This window comes from Miniopterus schreibersii (assembly GCF_964146895.1).
Source record: "Miniopterus schreibersii genome assembly, chromosome: 4".
NCBI lineage: Eukaryota > Metazoa > Chordata > Mammalia > Chiroptera > Miniopteridae > Miniopterus > Miniopterus schreibersii.
In genome coordinates this window covers 71786452-71804536 of record NC_138105.1, presented here as the reverse complement: position 1 = coordinate 71804536, position 18085 = coordinate 71786452, and the positions used below count along the sequence as shown (strand labels likewise).

General features: G+C 52.4%; 4 protein-coding genes across 4 annotated transcripts; 2 read left to right on the top strand and 2 right to left on the bottom strand.

Moving 5' to 3' along the window:
• Window positions 1-765: 765 nt before the first annotated feature.
• On the bottom strand, window positions 766-4015 carry PRDX2 (peroxiredoxin 2). Its single transcript, XM_081136579.1, has 6 exons — window positions 3707-4015; window positions 3122-3233; window positions 2879-3032; window positions 2173-2295; window positions 1876-2006; window positions 766-1084 (listed from the first exon to the last, which is right to left on the bottom strand). The coding sequence occupies exons 2-6, from the start codon at window positions 3222-3224 to the stop codon at window positions 999-1001; spliced, it is 597 nt and encodes a 198-aa protein (XP_080992705.1). The 5' UTR covers window positions 3225-3233; window positions 3707-4015; the 3' UTR covers window positions 766-998.
• THSD8 (thrombospondin type 1 domain containing 8) lies at window positions 3881-7258 on the top strand. Its single transcript, XM_081136580.1, has 3 exons — window positions 3881-4148; window positions 6251-6456; window positions 7168-7258. Exons 1-2 carry the CDS (start codon window positions 3998-4000, stop codon window positions 6448-6450), a joined length of 351 nt encoding a protein of 116 aa, XP_080992706.1. The 5' UTR covers window positions 3881-3997; the 3' UTR covers window positions 6451-6456; window positions 7168-7258.
• RNASEH2A (ribonuclease H2 subunit A) lies at window positions 6404-11849 on the top strand. The gene is made up of 9 exons (XM_081136578.1): window positions 6404-6456; window positions 7168-7591; window positions 7804-7875; window positions 8001-8127; window positions 8231-8318; window positions 10082-10219; window positions 10325-10412; window positions 11421-11544; window positions 11654-11849. Exons 2-9 carry the CDS (start codon window positions 7465-7467, stop codon window positions 11787-11789), a joined length of 900 nt encoding a protein of 299 aa, XP_080992704.1. The 5' UTR covers window positions 6404-6456; window positions 7168-7464; the 3' UTR covers window positions 11790-11849.
• A 1827-nt stretch (window positions 11850-13676) lies between these two features.
• RTBDN (retbindin) lies at window positions 13677-16320 on the bottom strand (the record flags this gene model as incomplete). Its single annotated transcript, XM_081136096.1, has 5 exons — window positions 13677-13951; window positions 14505-14601; window positions 15139-15249; window positions 15350-15416; window positions 16155-16320. 5 exons carry the CDS (start codon window positions 16318-16320, stop codon window positions 13724-13726), a joined length of 669 nt encoding a protein of 222 aa, XP_080992222.1. The 3' UTR covers window positions 13677-13723.
• Window positions 16321-18085: the final 1765 nt, after the last annotated feature.

The following is an 18085-nucleotide window of genomic DNA, read 5'->3' as shown; positions in this document are numbered from 1 at the left end:
AACCCCGGCATGTGCCCTGACCCAGAATCAAACTGAGACCTGTGTTCTAGGTCGATGCTCAACCGCTGAGCCATGCCCCACTGAGCCCCACTCTTTTTCTTTTATTTAAATCTTTTACTTACTGATTTTAGAGAGGGAGAGAAACATCAATTTGCTGTTCTGCTTATTTATGCATTCATTGGTTGCTTCTTGTATGTGTCCTGACTGGGGATTGAACCCCTAACCTTGGGGTTGAAGCTCTAACCTACTGGACTACCTAGCCAGGGACTGGAGCTCCCACTCTTGGCTCTGCTCTCAGGACTGGATCCCCATCCTCTTTCCCATAAAACTGGACTCTTCTTCCAGGCCCAGGAACCCACCCTAGTAACCATTCACTGGACTCCAAGCTTTACATACTTTATTTCTTTTAACATGCATGGCTATCTGGCTTGGTTGTTTTTATTCCCATTTTCCTGATGAAGAAAGCCAGGAAGGATCACATCTTTTAAAATGACATTTGAACTCAGGTGTTGGGACTGCGCTGCAAAGCCAGGTTTAGGGACTTGCTCAAGGCTAGGGGCAAACACCCACACAGCGACCCCCCCAACACACAACCGCCCTTACGCCAACAGTGAGAGAAAACAGTGAACATGAGGTAAGACTGCCACCTTGTGGTGCAGATGCGTAACTAGTGTCAGATTCTCAAGGGAGAGTTTGGAAGAAGGTGGATGGGGGTGAGGGATATGGACCAACAAGAGACAACTGGACACACCACACCAACACAGATTCACATCTGTCCCTAATACTTTATTGGTCACCTCTAGGCCTGTGCCCAGTTAGGGGGCTCCAGGGATGAGTCATCATTCACCATTCAGCTAGGAATATGAGAAGGCCTTGGCCTAGCCCTTCAGGATCAGGACTGTGGAATATGAAAGGGCACCCAGTAGGGGCCTTTCCTGGGCTAGCACAGGGCAATCAGGTGGGGGCCAAGAGCCCAAGCGTGGCACCTGTCTGCCAGCCTAGTTGTGTTTGGAGAAGTATTCTTTGCTGTCATCCACGTTAGGCTTGATCGTGTCACTGCCTGGCTTCCAGCCAGCGGGACAGACTGTGGGAAGACACAAGAATGCACATGTGAGGCTACAGCCCCATATTCAAGGCAGGGCAGCAGTGAGAGGCAAAATGAGATCCTGAGTTGCAGAAGAAGAAGCCCAGAGCCAAGTGGTCCAGGCCCAAGACTACACCACATGTTGACAGAAGCCTCCAAGCCCAAATGCAGGATTTTGTGACTAACATATTTTTTAAATATGTTTTTTGATTTTGAGAGAGAGAAGGGAGAGAGAGAAACATCAACGTGACAGCAAAACATCAATTGGCTGCCTCCTGCACCCCCTGCACTAGGGATCAAGCCCGCAACCTGGGCATGCGCCCTGCCCAGGAATGGAACAGGCAACCTTTCAGTACACGGGACAATGCCCAACCAACGGAGCCATGTGGGCCAGAGTGTAGCTGATATTTTTATTTCGTTTTGGCTCCTTTAGCCCCATCTTTTTCCCTCAGTTCCACTCCTACCAGATTTAGGCTATGATCAAGATGTGCCCTCCACCCAAGAAGGTACTCTGATCCAACTATTTTTATTCAAGCCTACCTTGGCACAAACCTTCTCAAATACTTTCTCTATACATTTTTATTACCTCCCAGCTCCCCATCCTCGTATTGGGGTATCTCCCCACCAGGCTAGAAACTTCATGCAGACATGGCCCTGGGCTGAACCTTCTTTGGGGCCCTCACATGCATGTCACATATGTGATAAAGCAGGCAGTGAATGTCCATATGAGTGACAGAGAGGGGCTGTATATGTGCTTACGTGTGAACACACGTGAATGTGTGTCCACTCACCTTCCCCATGCTCATCTGTGTACTGGAAGGCCTGAACCAGCCGCAGAGCCTCATCCACGGAGCGGCCCACAGGCAAGTCATTGACAGTGATCTGGCGAAGTATACCCTTGCCATCGATGATAAAGAGGCCCCTGAAGATATAAGGGTTCACAGTGAAGAGCTTGTCACTCCCACTGGCTGGGCCAGGGGAGAGAGCACTATCTCCCTGGGAGCCACAGGGCCAAAGGCAGGGAGGGCATTGCCCAAAAGTGATCCCCTTACCCTCAGGATGGGGGTCCCCTGAGGACTCCACAGTACCTGTAGGCGATGCCCTCATCTTCCTTCAGCACGCCATAATCATGGGACAAACTTCTGGTTACATCAGCCAGCAGGGGGATGTTCAGGGGGCCCAAGCCTCCCTCCTTCCGAGGGGTGTTAATCCTGGGAGTAGGGGAGACAGAGCTGGGACCTCAGTATGCCTGGCAAAGCAGGGTACTCACCCTGTGGGCCTGGGTGTGATAAGGGTGCTGGAGTAGAGAGATAAGGGGCTTTGGAGCAAGGCCCTGGGAGTCCCACCCGCTCCACCCTGAAGTGGGTGCAGGGGCTGTTTCCAACAGCTGGGAAGACTAAGTTAATGTTCTCGTTCCAACACAGTGGCTTCACGTGTGCTGGTGGTCTCCAGCATCTTGGAGCAGAGTCCCCATCCTCCTCTCTAGCTGTGTCCTGGGGCCCAGCCCTCCACTCCCCAGAACTGGAGTTGCCACCTTCTTGAAATAGTTCTTGGGAGGGAGGCTGCTTTGCCCTAAATGAGATTAAGCCCGTGCAACTTCGCAGCAAGCAACTAGATTCCAAATGCTAATTACTGTCGTCATCACGAAGGTCTTGGGCGTCATTATTTCCATAATTTTCAAGATGGGAAAGGGAGGTGCAGAGGTTGAGCAATGGCCACTAGAACACACAGCTCGGACCCTGTAGAGGTTTACGCTTGGCTGCACCCTCCCTCCCTGCTGGACCCCGCTCGTACCAAGCCAGGTGGGTGAACTGCGAGTCTACAGAGACCCCCAGCACCTCGCAGCCCAGCTTGCGGAAATCCTCGGCATGCTCGCTGAAAGCGATGATCTCCGTGGGGCACACAAAAGTGAAGTCCAACGGGTAGAAAAAGAGGACCACGTATTTCCCTAGAGGGAGCGGCGATAGACGAGTGAGGACCCAGCGCTTCCCAGGCCGGGCCCTCGCCCCCACCCGGGCCTCTCCAAGCCGCCCTCACCTCTGTAGTCCGAAAGTTTCACCTCCTTGAAGGCGCCCTCCACCACGGCGGTGGCCTGGAAGTCCGGGGCGGGTTTTCCGATGTGCGCGTTGCCAGAGGCCATGACTGAAAGCTGAGAACCACCCCCCACACACGCCCGCCGGGTCAGTGCGCCTCCGAAGACCCTTTGTCCTCGCGTCCCAAGGTCACACTGCGTGCTGGGCCCGGTGACCGAGTCGGAGCGGCGAAGGCGGCGGCACTGCCCCGAACCCTCCTCGGTACCGGCTGTACGCAGCTTTTAGACCGCGGGAGACCCCTCCCTCCCGGCCAGGCAGCCAGAGCGGCCCAGCCGCAGCCGCCGTGCCTCCCATTAGCGTGTCGGCCTGAACGCGGTGGCGTGGGCTCACGGCCCCGGCAGGAACCCCCGCGAGCGGGGGGCCGGGAGCACGCCGAGCTCTGGCCTCGATTCCCCCAACGCACCCCAAGAACAAAGGCGGCCGCCACGGCAGGTGGAAAACAAAGGCTCAAGTGCTGAGGTCTGGAGAGGGCTGGAGAAGCTCCAAAGCGGGGGCTTCCCGCAGCCCGGTGCGCTCGAGGCGTCCCTACCTGAGTGGGGAAGAGTGGGACGCGCAGACCTGCAGACCCGCGGACTCGCGTTCTCGGCGCCAAGTAAGCGCAGGGTGGTGGAGCCTTATATGCGCAGCCGGAACCGTGACGCTCAGGGCGGGGTGTGGTGACGGGAGGAGCGGCGGGGTCCACTGCCACCGTAGGGGAGGAGGAGCGAAGCCCGCGGCGGAGCGCGGCTGGGGGAGGCGCGCAGCGCGGACCACGCCCCCTGAGCCCACCCGCTGGGGTAGCGCGGGCCCACGAGCGCGCCGGGAGCGGTTAGAGTCCGGCATGGCCCGGAGCCCAGCTGCGCTACTGCTGTCGCCTCTGATGTTCCTGCTGCTGGCGACCCCTGTCCAGGTGTCCTCCGACTACCATTACTTCGGCGAGAAGGGCGAAGGCGACACCTGGGAGCAGCTGCGGCTGCAGCAACAGGCGAAAGGTAACCGCAGGCCGCGGGTGTGACAGGGCAGAAAGGTGCCTCATTGCCCCACTTTGCCAGCTGGCTGCAAACAAACCCTCCTCTGTGGACTTCAGATCTCGGCCCAGCTCCGCGCTGGCGATGTCCCTTGGGCTGGTCACTTTTCTCTGAAGCTCAGTTTTCTCATCTGTAAATTGAAATAGAGACTGCCTTTAAGTAGCTTACACGGGGAGAGGCGGTGTGAGCAGGACCCAAGCAGACACATCCATAAACGCATGGATAGGTGGCCCTGGCCCCCGTAGCTCAGTGGTTAGAGCGTGGGCTCTGCACCAAAGGTCAAGGGTTCCATTCTCAGTCAAGGGCACTACCTGGGTTGCAGGTTCGATCCCCAGGCCCTGGTTGGGACACGTGCGGGAGGCAACCAATCAATGTGTCTCTCTCACACCGATGTTTCACCCTCTCTCTCCCTCCTTCCCTCCCTCCCATCCACTCTCTTTAAAAATCAATGGAAAAATTATCCTTGGGTGAGGATTAGCACAACAGTAACAACAACGAAAACACACATGGATAGGCAGTAAGGAGGGCAGAGACAGAAAGAAGGGGGCAGGTCAATTTCTGAAGTCTGAGAAGGCCTGACTGAAGATGGATAACCAATGTAGCTGGCATGACAAGAAAAGCAAAAAATGCAAAGATTTAGGGGGAAGAATGTTGCCAGGGAGTGGGGGAAAAAATACGCCAAAAGGCCTGATGGAATGTAACCAAAACCCAGATTCAGCTGCCTGGCACCACAAAAGCCAAACTCACAAGACAGATGCTGGTGAAAAAGGAAAGAGGTTGATTCACGTGTTGGCCACCTGAGAAGATAGGGGACTCTTGTCACAAAGCCCATCTCTGCATCTCAGTGCAGGTGGAGGTTTTTATAAGGAGGGAGAGGGAAAGCAAAATAAAGAGATCAAGGGAAGGGAGTTGAAAAGTTCTCTATGTGCAGACCAGCAGAGTCCATTCTGATAAAGAACCTTGAATCTGGTCAAGTGATGGTCTGTTGTGCATGATGTTGGTTTTTGTCATCCTGGTTTTACCTCAACCTGGTTTTACCATTGAAGGTCAGCAATTGTCCTAGAGCTGGGATGACTGAAGGATAGAGTCTGTATCTTCTGAAGTTAATTCCTAGGATTCTTGTACAAACATGCTGTTTATCTACAAGTTACATATTAGTCAAAGTTAGCATCTACAGAAACAATGTCAAAAGAATGGTGGGATGGGTTACAATTCCTCACTATTACAGGAAGATTGAAAGATGCTAGTGTTGTGTGATGGAGGCTTGGGGAGTTAGGGCCTGTCTCATAGAGAGGCTAGGGAGAAGTCAGTAAAAGAACCCTGTAAGGGGAGTGGTTAAGCACTCAGTAAGTCGTAGTTGTTTTAAAAGTGATCATACTCACTTTTAAATATATCTTTGTTGATTTCAGAGAGAGGAAAGGAGAGGGAGAGCGAGAGATAGAAACATCAATGATGAGAGAGTCATTGATGGAGCCTGCAACCCGAGCATGTGCCCTGATCAGGAATCGAACCCCGATTGCCTGGATCCCAGGTCAATGCTCAACCACTGAGCCACACCCGGCCGGGCTTTTTTTTTCTTTTCCATACTCATTGTTTTTGTTCCATGAGCTAGCACAGTGCCAGGGGCTTTAAGTATCTTTATTATGCTAATTATGTAATTTAATTTACCACCTGACAGACCTGCTGGTCAGGTGGAACTGTGCCAGATGGACCGGCTCATGATCACATCCCTGAAGATGAGAGTCAGCTTCTGAGGGTGGGCATGAAGGGTGTTGTAGCACAGCTCCAACTGGTAGAGGTGGGAAGTGTCAGTTCGCATCCCTCTGGGTCACTCACCAGATGTGTGAGCTTGGAAGGGTGGCTTGCTCTTTCTAGGTCTGTTTCCCCACTTAGGGCTAATGGGAAGACTAGATCATCTGTGGCAGTGAATCTGGCCCAGAGGCACAGTGCTGCAATCCTGAGCTGTTGCTGTTAGTGTCTTTAGCTTCCTCCCTTTCTAGAGGAGGGGCTGGAGGTAGGTGTGTCGTCCCCCCCCCCCACGCATAGACTTGACTCTCCCTCCCTAGACGTGGAGGACTCCATCCTTGGCCCGTGGGGAAAGTGGCACTGTCTTTGCGATCTGGGCAAGCAGAAGCGCAGCCGCGAGGTGCTGGGGACAGCACCGGGCCCGGTGTTCCTGGACCCCAAGAACCTGGTGCAGGTGCTGCCCTGTGGGCACCGGGATTGTTCATCCTGCAAGCCAGTCGACTGTGACTGGAGGCCCTGAGTCCGGGTGAGATACAGGCGCAGAGAAGGAGGGCAGGGGTGGGCTGGCAAGTCCCCAGGGTGGGCGGGAAGAGGGGAATAACGGTGTTGAGCGCAGACGAGGTGGGCACCGGGAAGGGAGAACCCGGGCCCTAAGTTGGGGCTTGAGGGGGGTGGGGGCTTGAGGAGAGCTGAGTCCGGAGATGTGAGCCCCGCTGATATCCGGGCAGAAAGGAAGAAAGATAGTGGGAGAAAACAGAGATAGAGGAGCCGTGACCCTGAGGAAGGGGCATTAACCTGGTGAAGGCCAGAGACCCACGGGCAGAGGACGTGAGCCCGCTGAGAGCAGGAAATTAGATGAGGGAGAGAAGGGCGGACCCTGATATAGAGGAGTCTCTTGAGGTCTTGGGGTCTCAGACCTCGTTTCGGAGGAAGGGGAGGCTTAGCCCAAATAAGATAGAGGGTAGGAGGAGTGGGGCAGAGATCGAAATGAGGTGCCGAGAGAGAAGTAGTTGGGGGACCCCAAGTCCAAAGGTCTGAGCCCAGTGGGATGGGGATACCTAGTCCAGGGTGCTTAGACTTTGTGGAATGACAAGTATCACGGGTGCAAATTGGCCTGAGTTCAGGTGGAGGACGGGAATTCTAGGAATGTAATGGTATTTCATTTTATAGGCCCTAACTGGGCCGGCCCTTCAAGGTCCGCCTTAGTTTCCTGTCTATTTCCCGCTTCTCCCACCAGCCCCGGCGGGCAAGGCTCCGGAGACCTGGGAACCGAGCTTCGAAAGCGACCTCTCGCACCCGGTTTCTCAAACTCAGAGCTCCACGGTCGGCCTCAGAAACTACAATTCCCAGGAAGACCCACGGCGGTGCCGTCGGCGCCGGCTGCGCAAACGTCAACGGCGGCAGAGCGTTGGGGGCGTGTCCTGCGCCCTGATTGGTCGCGACCAACAACCACTGAGGGGCCCGCGGAAAACCCGCGCAGAAACCTGCTCCTGCAGACCTCCTTCCTGCAGCTGGTGGTGGCGGCTGAGGCAGCATGGATCTCGGAGAGCTGGAGAGAGACAATACGGGCCGCTGTCGCCTGAACTCGCCTGTACCCGCAGTGTGTCGCAAGGAGCCGTGCGTCCTGGGCGTCGATGAAGCTGGCCGGGGCCCGGTGCTGGGTGCGCCCGCAGGGCTGGGGAGGGGGAGGAACGTGATAAGGGGGGTACAGATGCACTGGAATGGGACCCGGGATTGCACCGGTTTCGGTGTGAGGGGGATTGATAGTGGTGATAGCTATGGCATTGGTGATGGCACCGGAAAAAGTGATGATGATGATGGAATAAGGATGGCGGCTTTCATGGTCTCACTTGTTGGACCCCCGCTTCTCCAGGCCCCATGGTCTACGCCATTTGCTATTGCCCTCTGTCGAGACTGGCAGATCTGGAGGCCCTGAAAGTGGCAGGTGAGCCTTTGGTGTATGCCTGGGGAGGGGGTTTCTGGGCATGTGCGTGGGCGGATGTAAACTGGAGGGAAAGAGCAGGAATTGGGAGAACCAGCCACTCCCTTCTCTTCTAACCCTTCTCCCAGACTCAAAGACCCTGTCGGAGAGCGAGCGGGACAGGCTCTTTGCGAAAATGGAGGAAGATGGGGACTTTGTGGGCTGGGCACTGGACGTGCTGTCTCCAAACCTTATCTCTACCAGCATGCTTGGGCGGTGAGGGCTCACCAGGAGGGTCGGGGTCGGGGGAGCGGCCTGCCTGGGCTGGAAGGGATAGGTAGCTGGAATGGGGTTGACTGGGCTCTGTTCCCCACTGCAGGGTCAAATACAACCTGAACTCTTTGTCCCATGATACAGCCACTGGGCTGGTGCAGTATGCGTTGGACCAGGGTGTGAAAGTTGCTCAGGTGAGCTGTTGGGTTGCTCCATTTGATCACCTCAAGATGAAATGGGGGTATGATGCCGGGCTGGCGTGGCTCAGTGATTGAGCACTGACCTATGATCCAGGAGATCATGGTTCAATTCCGTGTCAGTGCACATTCCCAGATTGCAGGCTCCATCCCCAGTGGGGGGCATGCAGGAGGCAGCCGATCAATGGCTCTCTCATCATTGATGCTTCTAGCTCTCTCTCCTCCCTTCCTCTCTCTGAAATCAATAAAGACATATTTAAAAAAATAAAACAAAATGGGGGTATGAGTGCAGTGGGCATTTCAGCGTCAGGAATATTTGTTGCTGCTGTTGTCTGTCTCCTGCTTTTCCTACCCTAAATATGTGTCCCACTGAGGACCATGGTGGGGCCCCCAATTCCAGCCCCATATATCTCTATCCTAAAAACTCAGAACAAAGACAGAACAAATCCCACATCTGTCCACCTGTCCTAGCCCAGGGCACCCTCCTATCCTGGATGCCTGCCCCGTTCTCTTCCCTGGTTTCCCACCTCCAGCCCCCTCTCCTACAATCTGCTCCCAATACAGCAGCAGCAACAGTTATTTTTTCAAACTGTAAATCTCAACATTTAATTTTCTGATCGTAGTGGAAATTAAATCAGGAACATTCACAGTCAAGGGAAGGAGAATGAGATTAAGTTATCAGAGAAATAGAAATTGGCATGATATTGAGTCCTCTGAGGCAAAGAACCAGCTGTTTTGAGAGAATGAGATGGGCAAATACATTTGAGGTGGGAAATGGAACAAGGGAGGCCTTGCTGAGGAAGTGACTGAGGCCCAAAACTAGAAAGTGGAGCTGACGATGCAGTACTGGAGCAGACAAACAAGGTCCCTGCCCTCAGGTTCGTGCCCAAGTCAGGGAGATGGATGTGCAGCTGGTAAGCAAATAATAAAGGTGATTTCTGAGAATAATAACTGCAGTGGAGATCACTTTCCCTTTTACCTCCCTGACCTCTCTGCTCCAGCCATGGGGCCTCCCCACCTCAGGGCCTTTGCACTGGCTCTTTCCTCTGCCTAGAACAATTTCCAAGATCTCCATCCACAAGGCTCATTCATTCCTTCATCTCTTTCAGGACTTCATTCAAATGTCACCATCTCAGGGTGACTGTCCCTGAATTCCCCACATCCATTTAAAATGACAGCCTCGCCCTGCCGGGCGTGGCTCAGTGGTTGAGCGTTGACCTGGGATCCAGGCGATTGGGGTTCAATTCCCAGTCAGGGCACATGCCCGGGAATCAGTGACTCTCTCATCATTGATGTTTCTGTCTCTCTCTCTCCCTCTCCTTTCCTCTCTCTGAAATCAATAAAGATATATTTTAAATAAATAAATAAATAAAAATAAAATAAAATGACAGCCTCTTCCAGCTCCCCCCTATCCTTTATTATTTACCCTGTTTCTTGTCTGTGGCCCTCACCAGGGTGCCCCTCCATGAGAACATGAGTTTTTGTCTGGTGTGTTCACTGCCATGTTCCCACTATGAAGTGTACCTCATGGCATGCAGTAGGTGCTCAGTAAATGTAGACTGGATACAACTGGGTCAGAAAAAGGCTCTTTGGGAGGTGATGCTTGAGCTGAGACCCCTGAGAAAGATGCAGCCTGGGATGAGCCAAGAGAAGAGTGTTCCAGGCAGCAGGAATAGCAAGTGTAAAGGCTATGAGGCTGGATCATCTGCACAGTTTGTCTCAGTGTTTATTGAGTGAATACATTCCTGTCACCGCTGCAGGTATTTGTGGATACTGTGGGACTACCAGAAACATACCAGGAGCGGCTGCAGCAGCGCTTTCCTGGCATTGAGGTGACTGTCAAGGCCAAGGCAGATGCCCTCTACCCTGTGGTCAGCGCTGCCAGCATCTGTGCCAAGGTCAGCCCCTTGCTGCCCATGACTGGCTCCCAGTATCCCTCTGGGCAGGGGTCAGGTGTGGCTATCTCAAGGGAGGGAGATCTCAAGTGCCTGTCTTGCCCACAGGTGGCCCGAGACCAGGCCGTGAAGAACTGGCAGTTTGTGGAAAAACTACAGAACCTGGATACCGATTATGGCTCAGGCTACCCCAATGGTGAGCAGATGGTGGTAGGAGCTGTTTTGGAAGCTGCCCTGAGATAGTGATACTGGTGATAACTCTGACAAGGCAGCCCTGAGAGTGGTTCTGCTTATCCTGCTTCACAGTGGAACAGGCTGAGGCCCAGACTGGGGGCCGCTTGCTCACAGCAAGTGTGTGGCAGAGCTGGTTTCCAGCTGGCAGGTTCCTTTCTGCTCCTCCCTCTCTCTGCTCTCTGGAGCCCCAGTGAGATACTGAGACCCATGGTGGGTATCTATTTGTTAAGGGAAAGGTGGCAAAATGAGGGGCACCTGCGTATGTCCAGTGGCTCCAGCCTCAGCTTAAATCCATAGTTCTCTCTCCATGACGAGACTCAGTTTCCTTTTCTGAAGTAGAAGTGATTCTGTTCCCCCAACACACACAAGGGCAGATTTGAAGATTCAGTGGTTGGGTTCAAGGAACCCCTTGGTTCTTCTGAGGCCACGGAAGAGACTGGCAGGTGGGTGGGGCAACAGAGTCTGTGATTGGAACTTAGGTGAGGCCAAAGTGAGGAAACCAGGTCCAGGCCAAAAACAGTTTGGCCAATATTCAGTGCTTACTGAGTACCTGATACATGCTGTACAGGGCCAAGCCTTGGGGATATAGTTATGAGTAAGACAACCAAGGATTTCCCTGTCCCCACCGAACACATGGTCATGTGGGGGGAGACAGGCATTAACCTGATGGTTCCCAAATGCTGATTTAATGACTGTTGTCCTTATGGAGTAAAGGAAATGTCTCAGAGGCAATCTTCTTAAATAGTGCCTTGAGCAACTATTGGCCAGGTGAAGAGTCAGAGGAGAACTGCCTGTGCAAAGGTCCTTGAGGCAGGAAGATGTCTCAGACAGTGGGAGGTGCCTTAGATACTCAAGAGGAGGCCTGAGATAAGGTGGTAGGGCCTCAGATGACAGGCTGAGGAGCTGGGACTTTATGGCAGGGCTCAGGGGCTGTCACCATTCACTGTTGCCCACTTCACCCTTTCCCTAGATCCCAAGACGAAAGCATGGTTGAGGAAGCACGTGGAGCCCGTGTTTGGCTTTCCCCAGTTTGTCCGGTTCAGTTGGCGCACAGCCCAAAACATCCTGGAGAAGGAGGCAGAAGGCATTGTGTGGTGGGTGTCCCAGAGGTACTATGAAGAGGGAGGGAGGCTAAGGCTCAGCCCTGCCTGGAAGGCCCCCCCCCCGGCCCAGGTAATCAGTGTTACCACCTCTCACCCACAGGGAGGACTTGCCAACGGGGGATCAGGAGGGACTAGGGAGGATCACATCCTATTTCAACGAAAGCCCCCGAAACCGCCCCCATCTTCCCCACCGATACTTCCAGGAGCGCGGCCTAGAGTCAGCCACCACTCTCTAGGACCCAGCCTACACCCATTTTACCCTGAGTTTGTGATTAAAATTGCTTAAGGAAAGCCAAGCATGGGGGTTGTACTTTGGGGTGGAGGTGGATAGGGGTGTGTTCTGTGGCTGGACCCAGCTACTAACTTTTGCAAACTAAACAAGGTGGTAGGCACTGGTTGATTTATTTTATTTGTTTGTTTATTTACTTATTTATTTTTAAAATATTTTTATTTATAAGACTTTCTTTGAGCCAAAATGAGGACAGATGTCGGGGAGCAAGATCTCAAATGCTCCCTGATTTTATTTTAAAATACATATTTGTGTGATACAGAATTAGGAAGGAGCACATTGAGAAGCACCCTGCCCCAGCTCACTGGTGGGCTTACCTGGTATCTCAGTCTCTTTGGGCTGCAATAACAATATATCACAGACTAGGTGGCTTATTAACAACAGACATTTATTACAGTTCTGGAGGCTGGAAGTCCAAGGTCAGGGTATCAGCATGGTCATGTTCTGGTGAGGGCTGTCTTTTGGATTGCAAACTGCCAGCTTCTCACTGTGTCACCACATGGGGGACAGGGAAGGATCTCTATGGGGTCCCTTTTATAAGGGCACTAATTCCATTCTAGAGGGCTCCACACTCATGACCTAGTTAACTCCCAAATGTTCCACCTCTTAATACCATCATCTTTAGGGGTCAGGATTTCAACATAGGAATTTCAGGGGGTGGGGGACACAAACATTCAGATCATAGCAGGTGCCTCCTAGGTCCTTCCAGAGATAACCCATGTTACAAACATGTATGTACAGGTACATTCTTTCCCAAAGTTGTATTTTTTTCTTTCCTCTTTTTTTTTTTTAAATACAAATGGAAGCAAACTATACCCTAGACAGTGCACATTCTTCTTTGTGCCACATATATCTTGGAGGTAATTCCAAATGAATATCTAAAGACCTTCCTCATTTGCTTTAGAACTAAAGAGCCCTCTGTGGCATGACTGTCCTGTAGTTTGTTTAATGCCTATTAATAGACACTGAGTTATTGCTCAGCTTGTTTTTAAGCCTGTATAATAGGGAATGGTGGTGATGGGCCATGATTTCTCATGCGCAACTTTGTAGGATAAATTCCCAGAGGTGGGGTTGCTTGGTTAGAGAATCTATGTGTCTGTAATTTGGAGAAGAGATATTTTCAAATTGCCCTCCATGGAGGCTTGTATCTAATGGCACTCCCACCAGCAATGTAAGTGAGCACTGAGGGCAGGGAATGAACATGACCATTTCAGCAGTGCCTGGACACAGGAGGCATCCATTCTTGCTCTGTTGAACTAAAAGGGACCTTGCCCCTGTTTTCCAGGTGAGAATAAGGAGGAGGAGGATTAATAGTAGTGCTTACAACCCAAATCCTGAATCTGAGTCCAGTTCTTTGCTTTAGGGATTTGGGGGAATGAGGAGGAAGGAAGGCCGCTTCTTGTGTGTCAGGGAGCTTCTTGCTGGTTGCACACAGTGGGAGAACACACCTCCTGCCCTGGCCAGCCCTTCTGACCCCACCCCTCACCCCCCATTTCTGACACCTGAATATTCCAAGTTACAGGCCATTGTCATTTACACACTAGTGTGAATCAGTCCCTAATTCTAGGACCTGAGGATTAGAAGTGAGACATTACTACGGTAACTATCTGGTAACTATCTTTCCTACCCGTTTCCCCAAGAAGCTGCCGCATCAGTTCTAGTTGGTGACTATTTGGGGGGAAAGGTGAAAATGAGCTAGAGTTCAGTTGTTCTCTAATAATCTGGAGAGGAGTGAGTCTCTGGGGCTCCAGGGAGGAGGGACAGGGCTCTAGAAACTAGAAGGCAGAGAGGGAGAAAGGTGGAGCGCTGAGTGTCTAGAGAGGGCTCTGCAGGGGGGTGTGGGATAAAGGGACACCTCTCCCATCTAAGGCCAGGTGCTCTCTAGGGGCCGCTGCCACTTCCACTGCCACTCCCGCTGCCTGCAGCTTTCAGGATCCAGGTGTGAAGGTGGCGGGAGCGGAGGAAGGTGGTTTCCCGGGCCCTTCGACCCTGTCTGCGATTCGGAAGCACTGAGATGGACATGTTGAGGCAGTGACCAGCACCAGGAACTGCCACTGGCAGTGCATAGGCCAAAACCCAGCGGCAAAGGTTCACCCTGTCAGTGAAGGTCTGGGAGAAGAGGAGGTGGAATTAGGGCCCAAGTGGGTGAAGTGCAGACATCCTGGGGATGTGACCGTCTGGTGCAAGCAGAGGGTGATTTCTGGACCGTAGCTTTGGGAAGGGAAATGCCAGGAGTTCCATTGAGGGTAGAGGCCAGAGGGGCGGTCTTGGGGGGTGGGCAATTCTCGCCTCTGGGTCTTCCTGGGAGCCTGGGGGAGGGTCCACAGTGGGGGCAGGGACTTGGGGAGGGCCAGTGAGTAGTTTTTACTGGGTCCCAGGTGCTGGGGCCTTGAGGAAGGTGCTTGGGCCTCTGGGTCTTCAGGCTGTGGATGGGCCTAGAGCAGAGACAGTTCCTTGGGAAGGGCAAAATTGGACTCTCTGCCTTCAGGAGGCTACAGGCTTATGCACATGTATTCCAATGTGGAGGTTGAGCTGTAGAAGGGGGAACGATGGGAGTGGGGACTTTGGAATGCCAGTCTAGACTGGGTCCTACGCAGGTTAAGACAGCACATAGTAAGGGGAGGTTTCAGCCTCCTCCCCTTGCCGTCTGTCCCATGCTCACCTGCCCATAGATACTGCAGCCAGGGTTGCAGTCTCTCTTTTCTAGGAGTGGGAGCCAAGTCAGGCTGCAGGTGATATCACTTTTGCAGGTGGCAAACCTGGGGTTGGTGTGTGGAGAGAAGAAGGTGGGTAAAGGCTCTGCAACTGCATTCCAGTGGTATTCCTGCTCTCCAAGGATCAATCCTGGTCTATGTCCCTCCACCAGATTCAGGCCCTGCCTCCTAGTACCATACCCCTACAAACACCACCCTCCATATTTCACCTCACCCCATATTCTCTACACATATCCAAGGCTCTGTCACCACTGGCCGCATTCCTGCCCATCACAGACCATCTGCTCCAGGCCAGCCCCTTACATTCTCAACTCTTAGCTTCTGTTTTCAGTCAAGAGGCCCCGTCCCTTTATTTAAAAACTGGGTCCATGGGAGGCCAGCCTATGTACTGCCAATCTAAAAAGCCAGGCTCTCTACAGGCTCTGCCCCTTTCTGCTTCTCCTCAAAACACTAGGCTTCATGAACTTGGCTGCATTGGAGGTAGGCCATATCCCTTCAAACACTACGGCCTGCAAGCTGCAGATCCTGCCTTCTACCCCACCCAAAACATAGGCCATTCTTCCCATACCCCACCTCTCCTACCAGGTTTGGCAGAGCTCCGGGCAGAGCAGCTGTGTCTGGTGTATCCCCAGTAGCAGGAAGTGGAAGCGACTGCGAAGGGCAGCTTGGAGGTGTCCCAGGAAAGATTCACACCTGGACATCAGGAGAAACAGGCCCAGATGGTCAAGATGCAAGGGGGCTCTGGAGCAAAAAGCACAAGGGAACACTGAGGGGGGGGAAGTGCTGTACTTACCCAGGGCTAGGCTCCCTACAGCCCTCTGAGAGGATTCCAGGGTCCAGTGCCTCTGGTGTGTCCATCTCTGAGGGACAACAAACAGGACAATGAAGAAAGGAACTCCTTTTAGTTGGGGTCTTGGATCCTTGGGTAGGGTTGACCTCAATTATATAATTCTTCCCAAACATAAAACTTAAGACACTTTGCTTTGGGAGCAATGCATCTTCAAGTAACTAATCATTTATCACAATCAGCTAATTATTTTTATGTCCCTGGTAGTGGTATAAATTCTCAAATGCTTACATATGCCCATTTACAACACCTGTATGAAATAGGTCTATTATTTCTCCCACTTATTAGTGGCCCACATGAGGCCCAGTGACTTGCCCAGGGTCACACAAATCTCAGAAAGTCTGACTCTGTTATTTTTGTTGTTATTAATTCTCACCTGAGGATATTTTTTCCATTGCTTTTTCGGAGAAAGTGGGAGGGAGGGGAGGGGAGGGGAGAAACATCGATGTGAGAGAGACACACCAACTGGTTGCCTCCCACACTCATTCCAACCAGGGATGGGGAGTGAACCTACAAGCCAGGTACATGCCCTTCACCTGGAATTGAGCTCAAAACCCTTCAGTGTGCGGGCTGATGCAACCACTGAGCAACACCAGCCAGAGCCTATTATCTTTAACCACCATTCTTCATCAGTAGCCCAGGCTGCCTACCCTGGTCACCCCAAGTTCCTGTTATAAGGAAATTCTGTCATTGCTATGTTAGAGTGTGGGTTCTTGGGAGTTGGGGGTTAGGCAGGGCCTGGAGTGCTCACCTGCTAGGTGCAGCTGGCCTGTACCCAGATCTGCCAGCCTATGGTGTCTCTGGGACCTAACGGGCAGTGGACCGCTCCCTCCACAGGCTCCTAGCAGGATCCATGCCAGGGTCAGTTGCGGGGCCCAGGCCAGGCCCCTGGGTCGAGTACAGCCCCTGCATACCATGTCCACCTGAGAAGTCAGCTGGGTTATGGGGTGAGGTTTGGCTGTCCTTTTCTGGGAGCTTAGGGTGATACTTTTAAAAAATATATATATATTGATTTCAGAGAGGAAGGGAGAGGGGGAGAGAGATAGAAACATCAGTAATAAGAGAGTTGTCATTGATCAGCTGCCTCCTGCATGCTCCCAACTGGGGATTGAGCCCGCAACCCAGGTATGTGCCCTGACCGGGAATGAAACTGCAATCTCCTGGATCCTGGGCCAATGCTCAACCACTGAGCCACACCCGGCCAGGCAGGGTGATACTCTTGATGCACACTCAGGAGATGGTGTCAGGCAGAGCAGAGACTGGGCAGTTGAGGAGGCATTGGCCAAAGACCCTAAAATCCCAGGGGGCCAACAAGGCCTGCCTCTGACCCAGGACCCCCACATCAGGTTCATGTCCCCTTCATCATTTCAGGCCCAAGTGCTCCCCAGTTTGACCACGCTGCCCCACCCCCCTCATATCCAGCAGGACTTCCCACCCTTTCAAGTCTCGGGTAACCCCCTCCGTCCTCAGAACTAAGGGAACATCCCCAGCTCTTTCCATGTCCTCCTGTCCAGTAAGTCCTCCCTATTTTCTACCCAGTCTCCTCCCTCTCAATCCCCACTGGCCCCTCTCATGGTCACCTTCTCTCAACCTACAATCGGCTTAGGGGCTGTCACCTAGGGCTGGGCCTCTGGAGCCAAGCTTGGCTGTGGCAGGACTCGGGTTCTGCCTCTAGGGTCCAAAAACTCCCAGGTCAGGAAACTGGGAGCCTGTGGAGACAAGATGATTCCCTCCCCTCCTATGCCCCCTTGGGGCCACCTCTCACCTGTTAGCGGAACTGGGGTCTGAAGCGCTGCTGAGACACCTCAGGGTTAAGTCCAGGAAACGGTGGTACTAAAAGGGGCGTGGTTTGATGTAGGGGAGGTGTTTCCCACCGCCCCGCCCCCTGCTCCAGCTGACCAATGGCTAGAGAACCTGGGACTGGTGTATATACATACAACCTTGTCTTTGTATGTATATACACCAGTTAATGGTGTATATGTTGCGGTTGCAGCTTAAACTCTGGATCTGTATGGGTGGGGAGTATGTGTGTGTGTCGAATGAGGCTGTGCTTGTATAATGTGTGTGTTGTGTGTTGAATGTATGTGTGTTGTATGCAGTTTATATGTGTCTCTTGGTTGTGTGGTTGTGTATGTGTTCAAATTCTGGACTGTATGTATCCCAAGCCAAGTATGTCCAGTTGAGTAAGAATCATAATAAATGTAGGGGGGGAAAGAAATGTAGGGGAGGGGAGTGTCGGATCAGGTTAGAATGGGTGTCCTGTGAAAATGTTGGATCAGTGAGTGGATAAGGTCAGTGGATAAAGGTTGTTGATCATAAATGTTGACTATGAGTGAACAAAGGGATGTTGTCCTGTGTAGAAAGGGTGTGTCTACATCTGAAATACATATGTGTGTCCCTTTGTCATTTCTGTAAATGTGTGTCCCTTGAAAACATTTCCTCCATTCATTCAATAAACATTTATTGAGCATCTGCTCTGTCTCAGATTCGGGGGATGCAACAGTGACAAAGAAATGAAAATCTCAATCCTTATAGACCTGACATTTTAGTAGGAGAGCCTGATAAGAAAAACAGCGCTGCAGTTGGTATGTGTGTGTCCATGTGTTGTTTTGGGAGGATAATGTGTCTGTATGTTGGATGAGAGTTTGTGTGTAGCTGAGGTTCCTTTGGTTTTGGGACTAC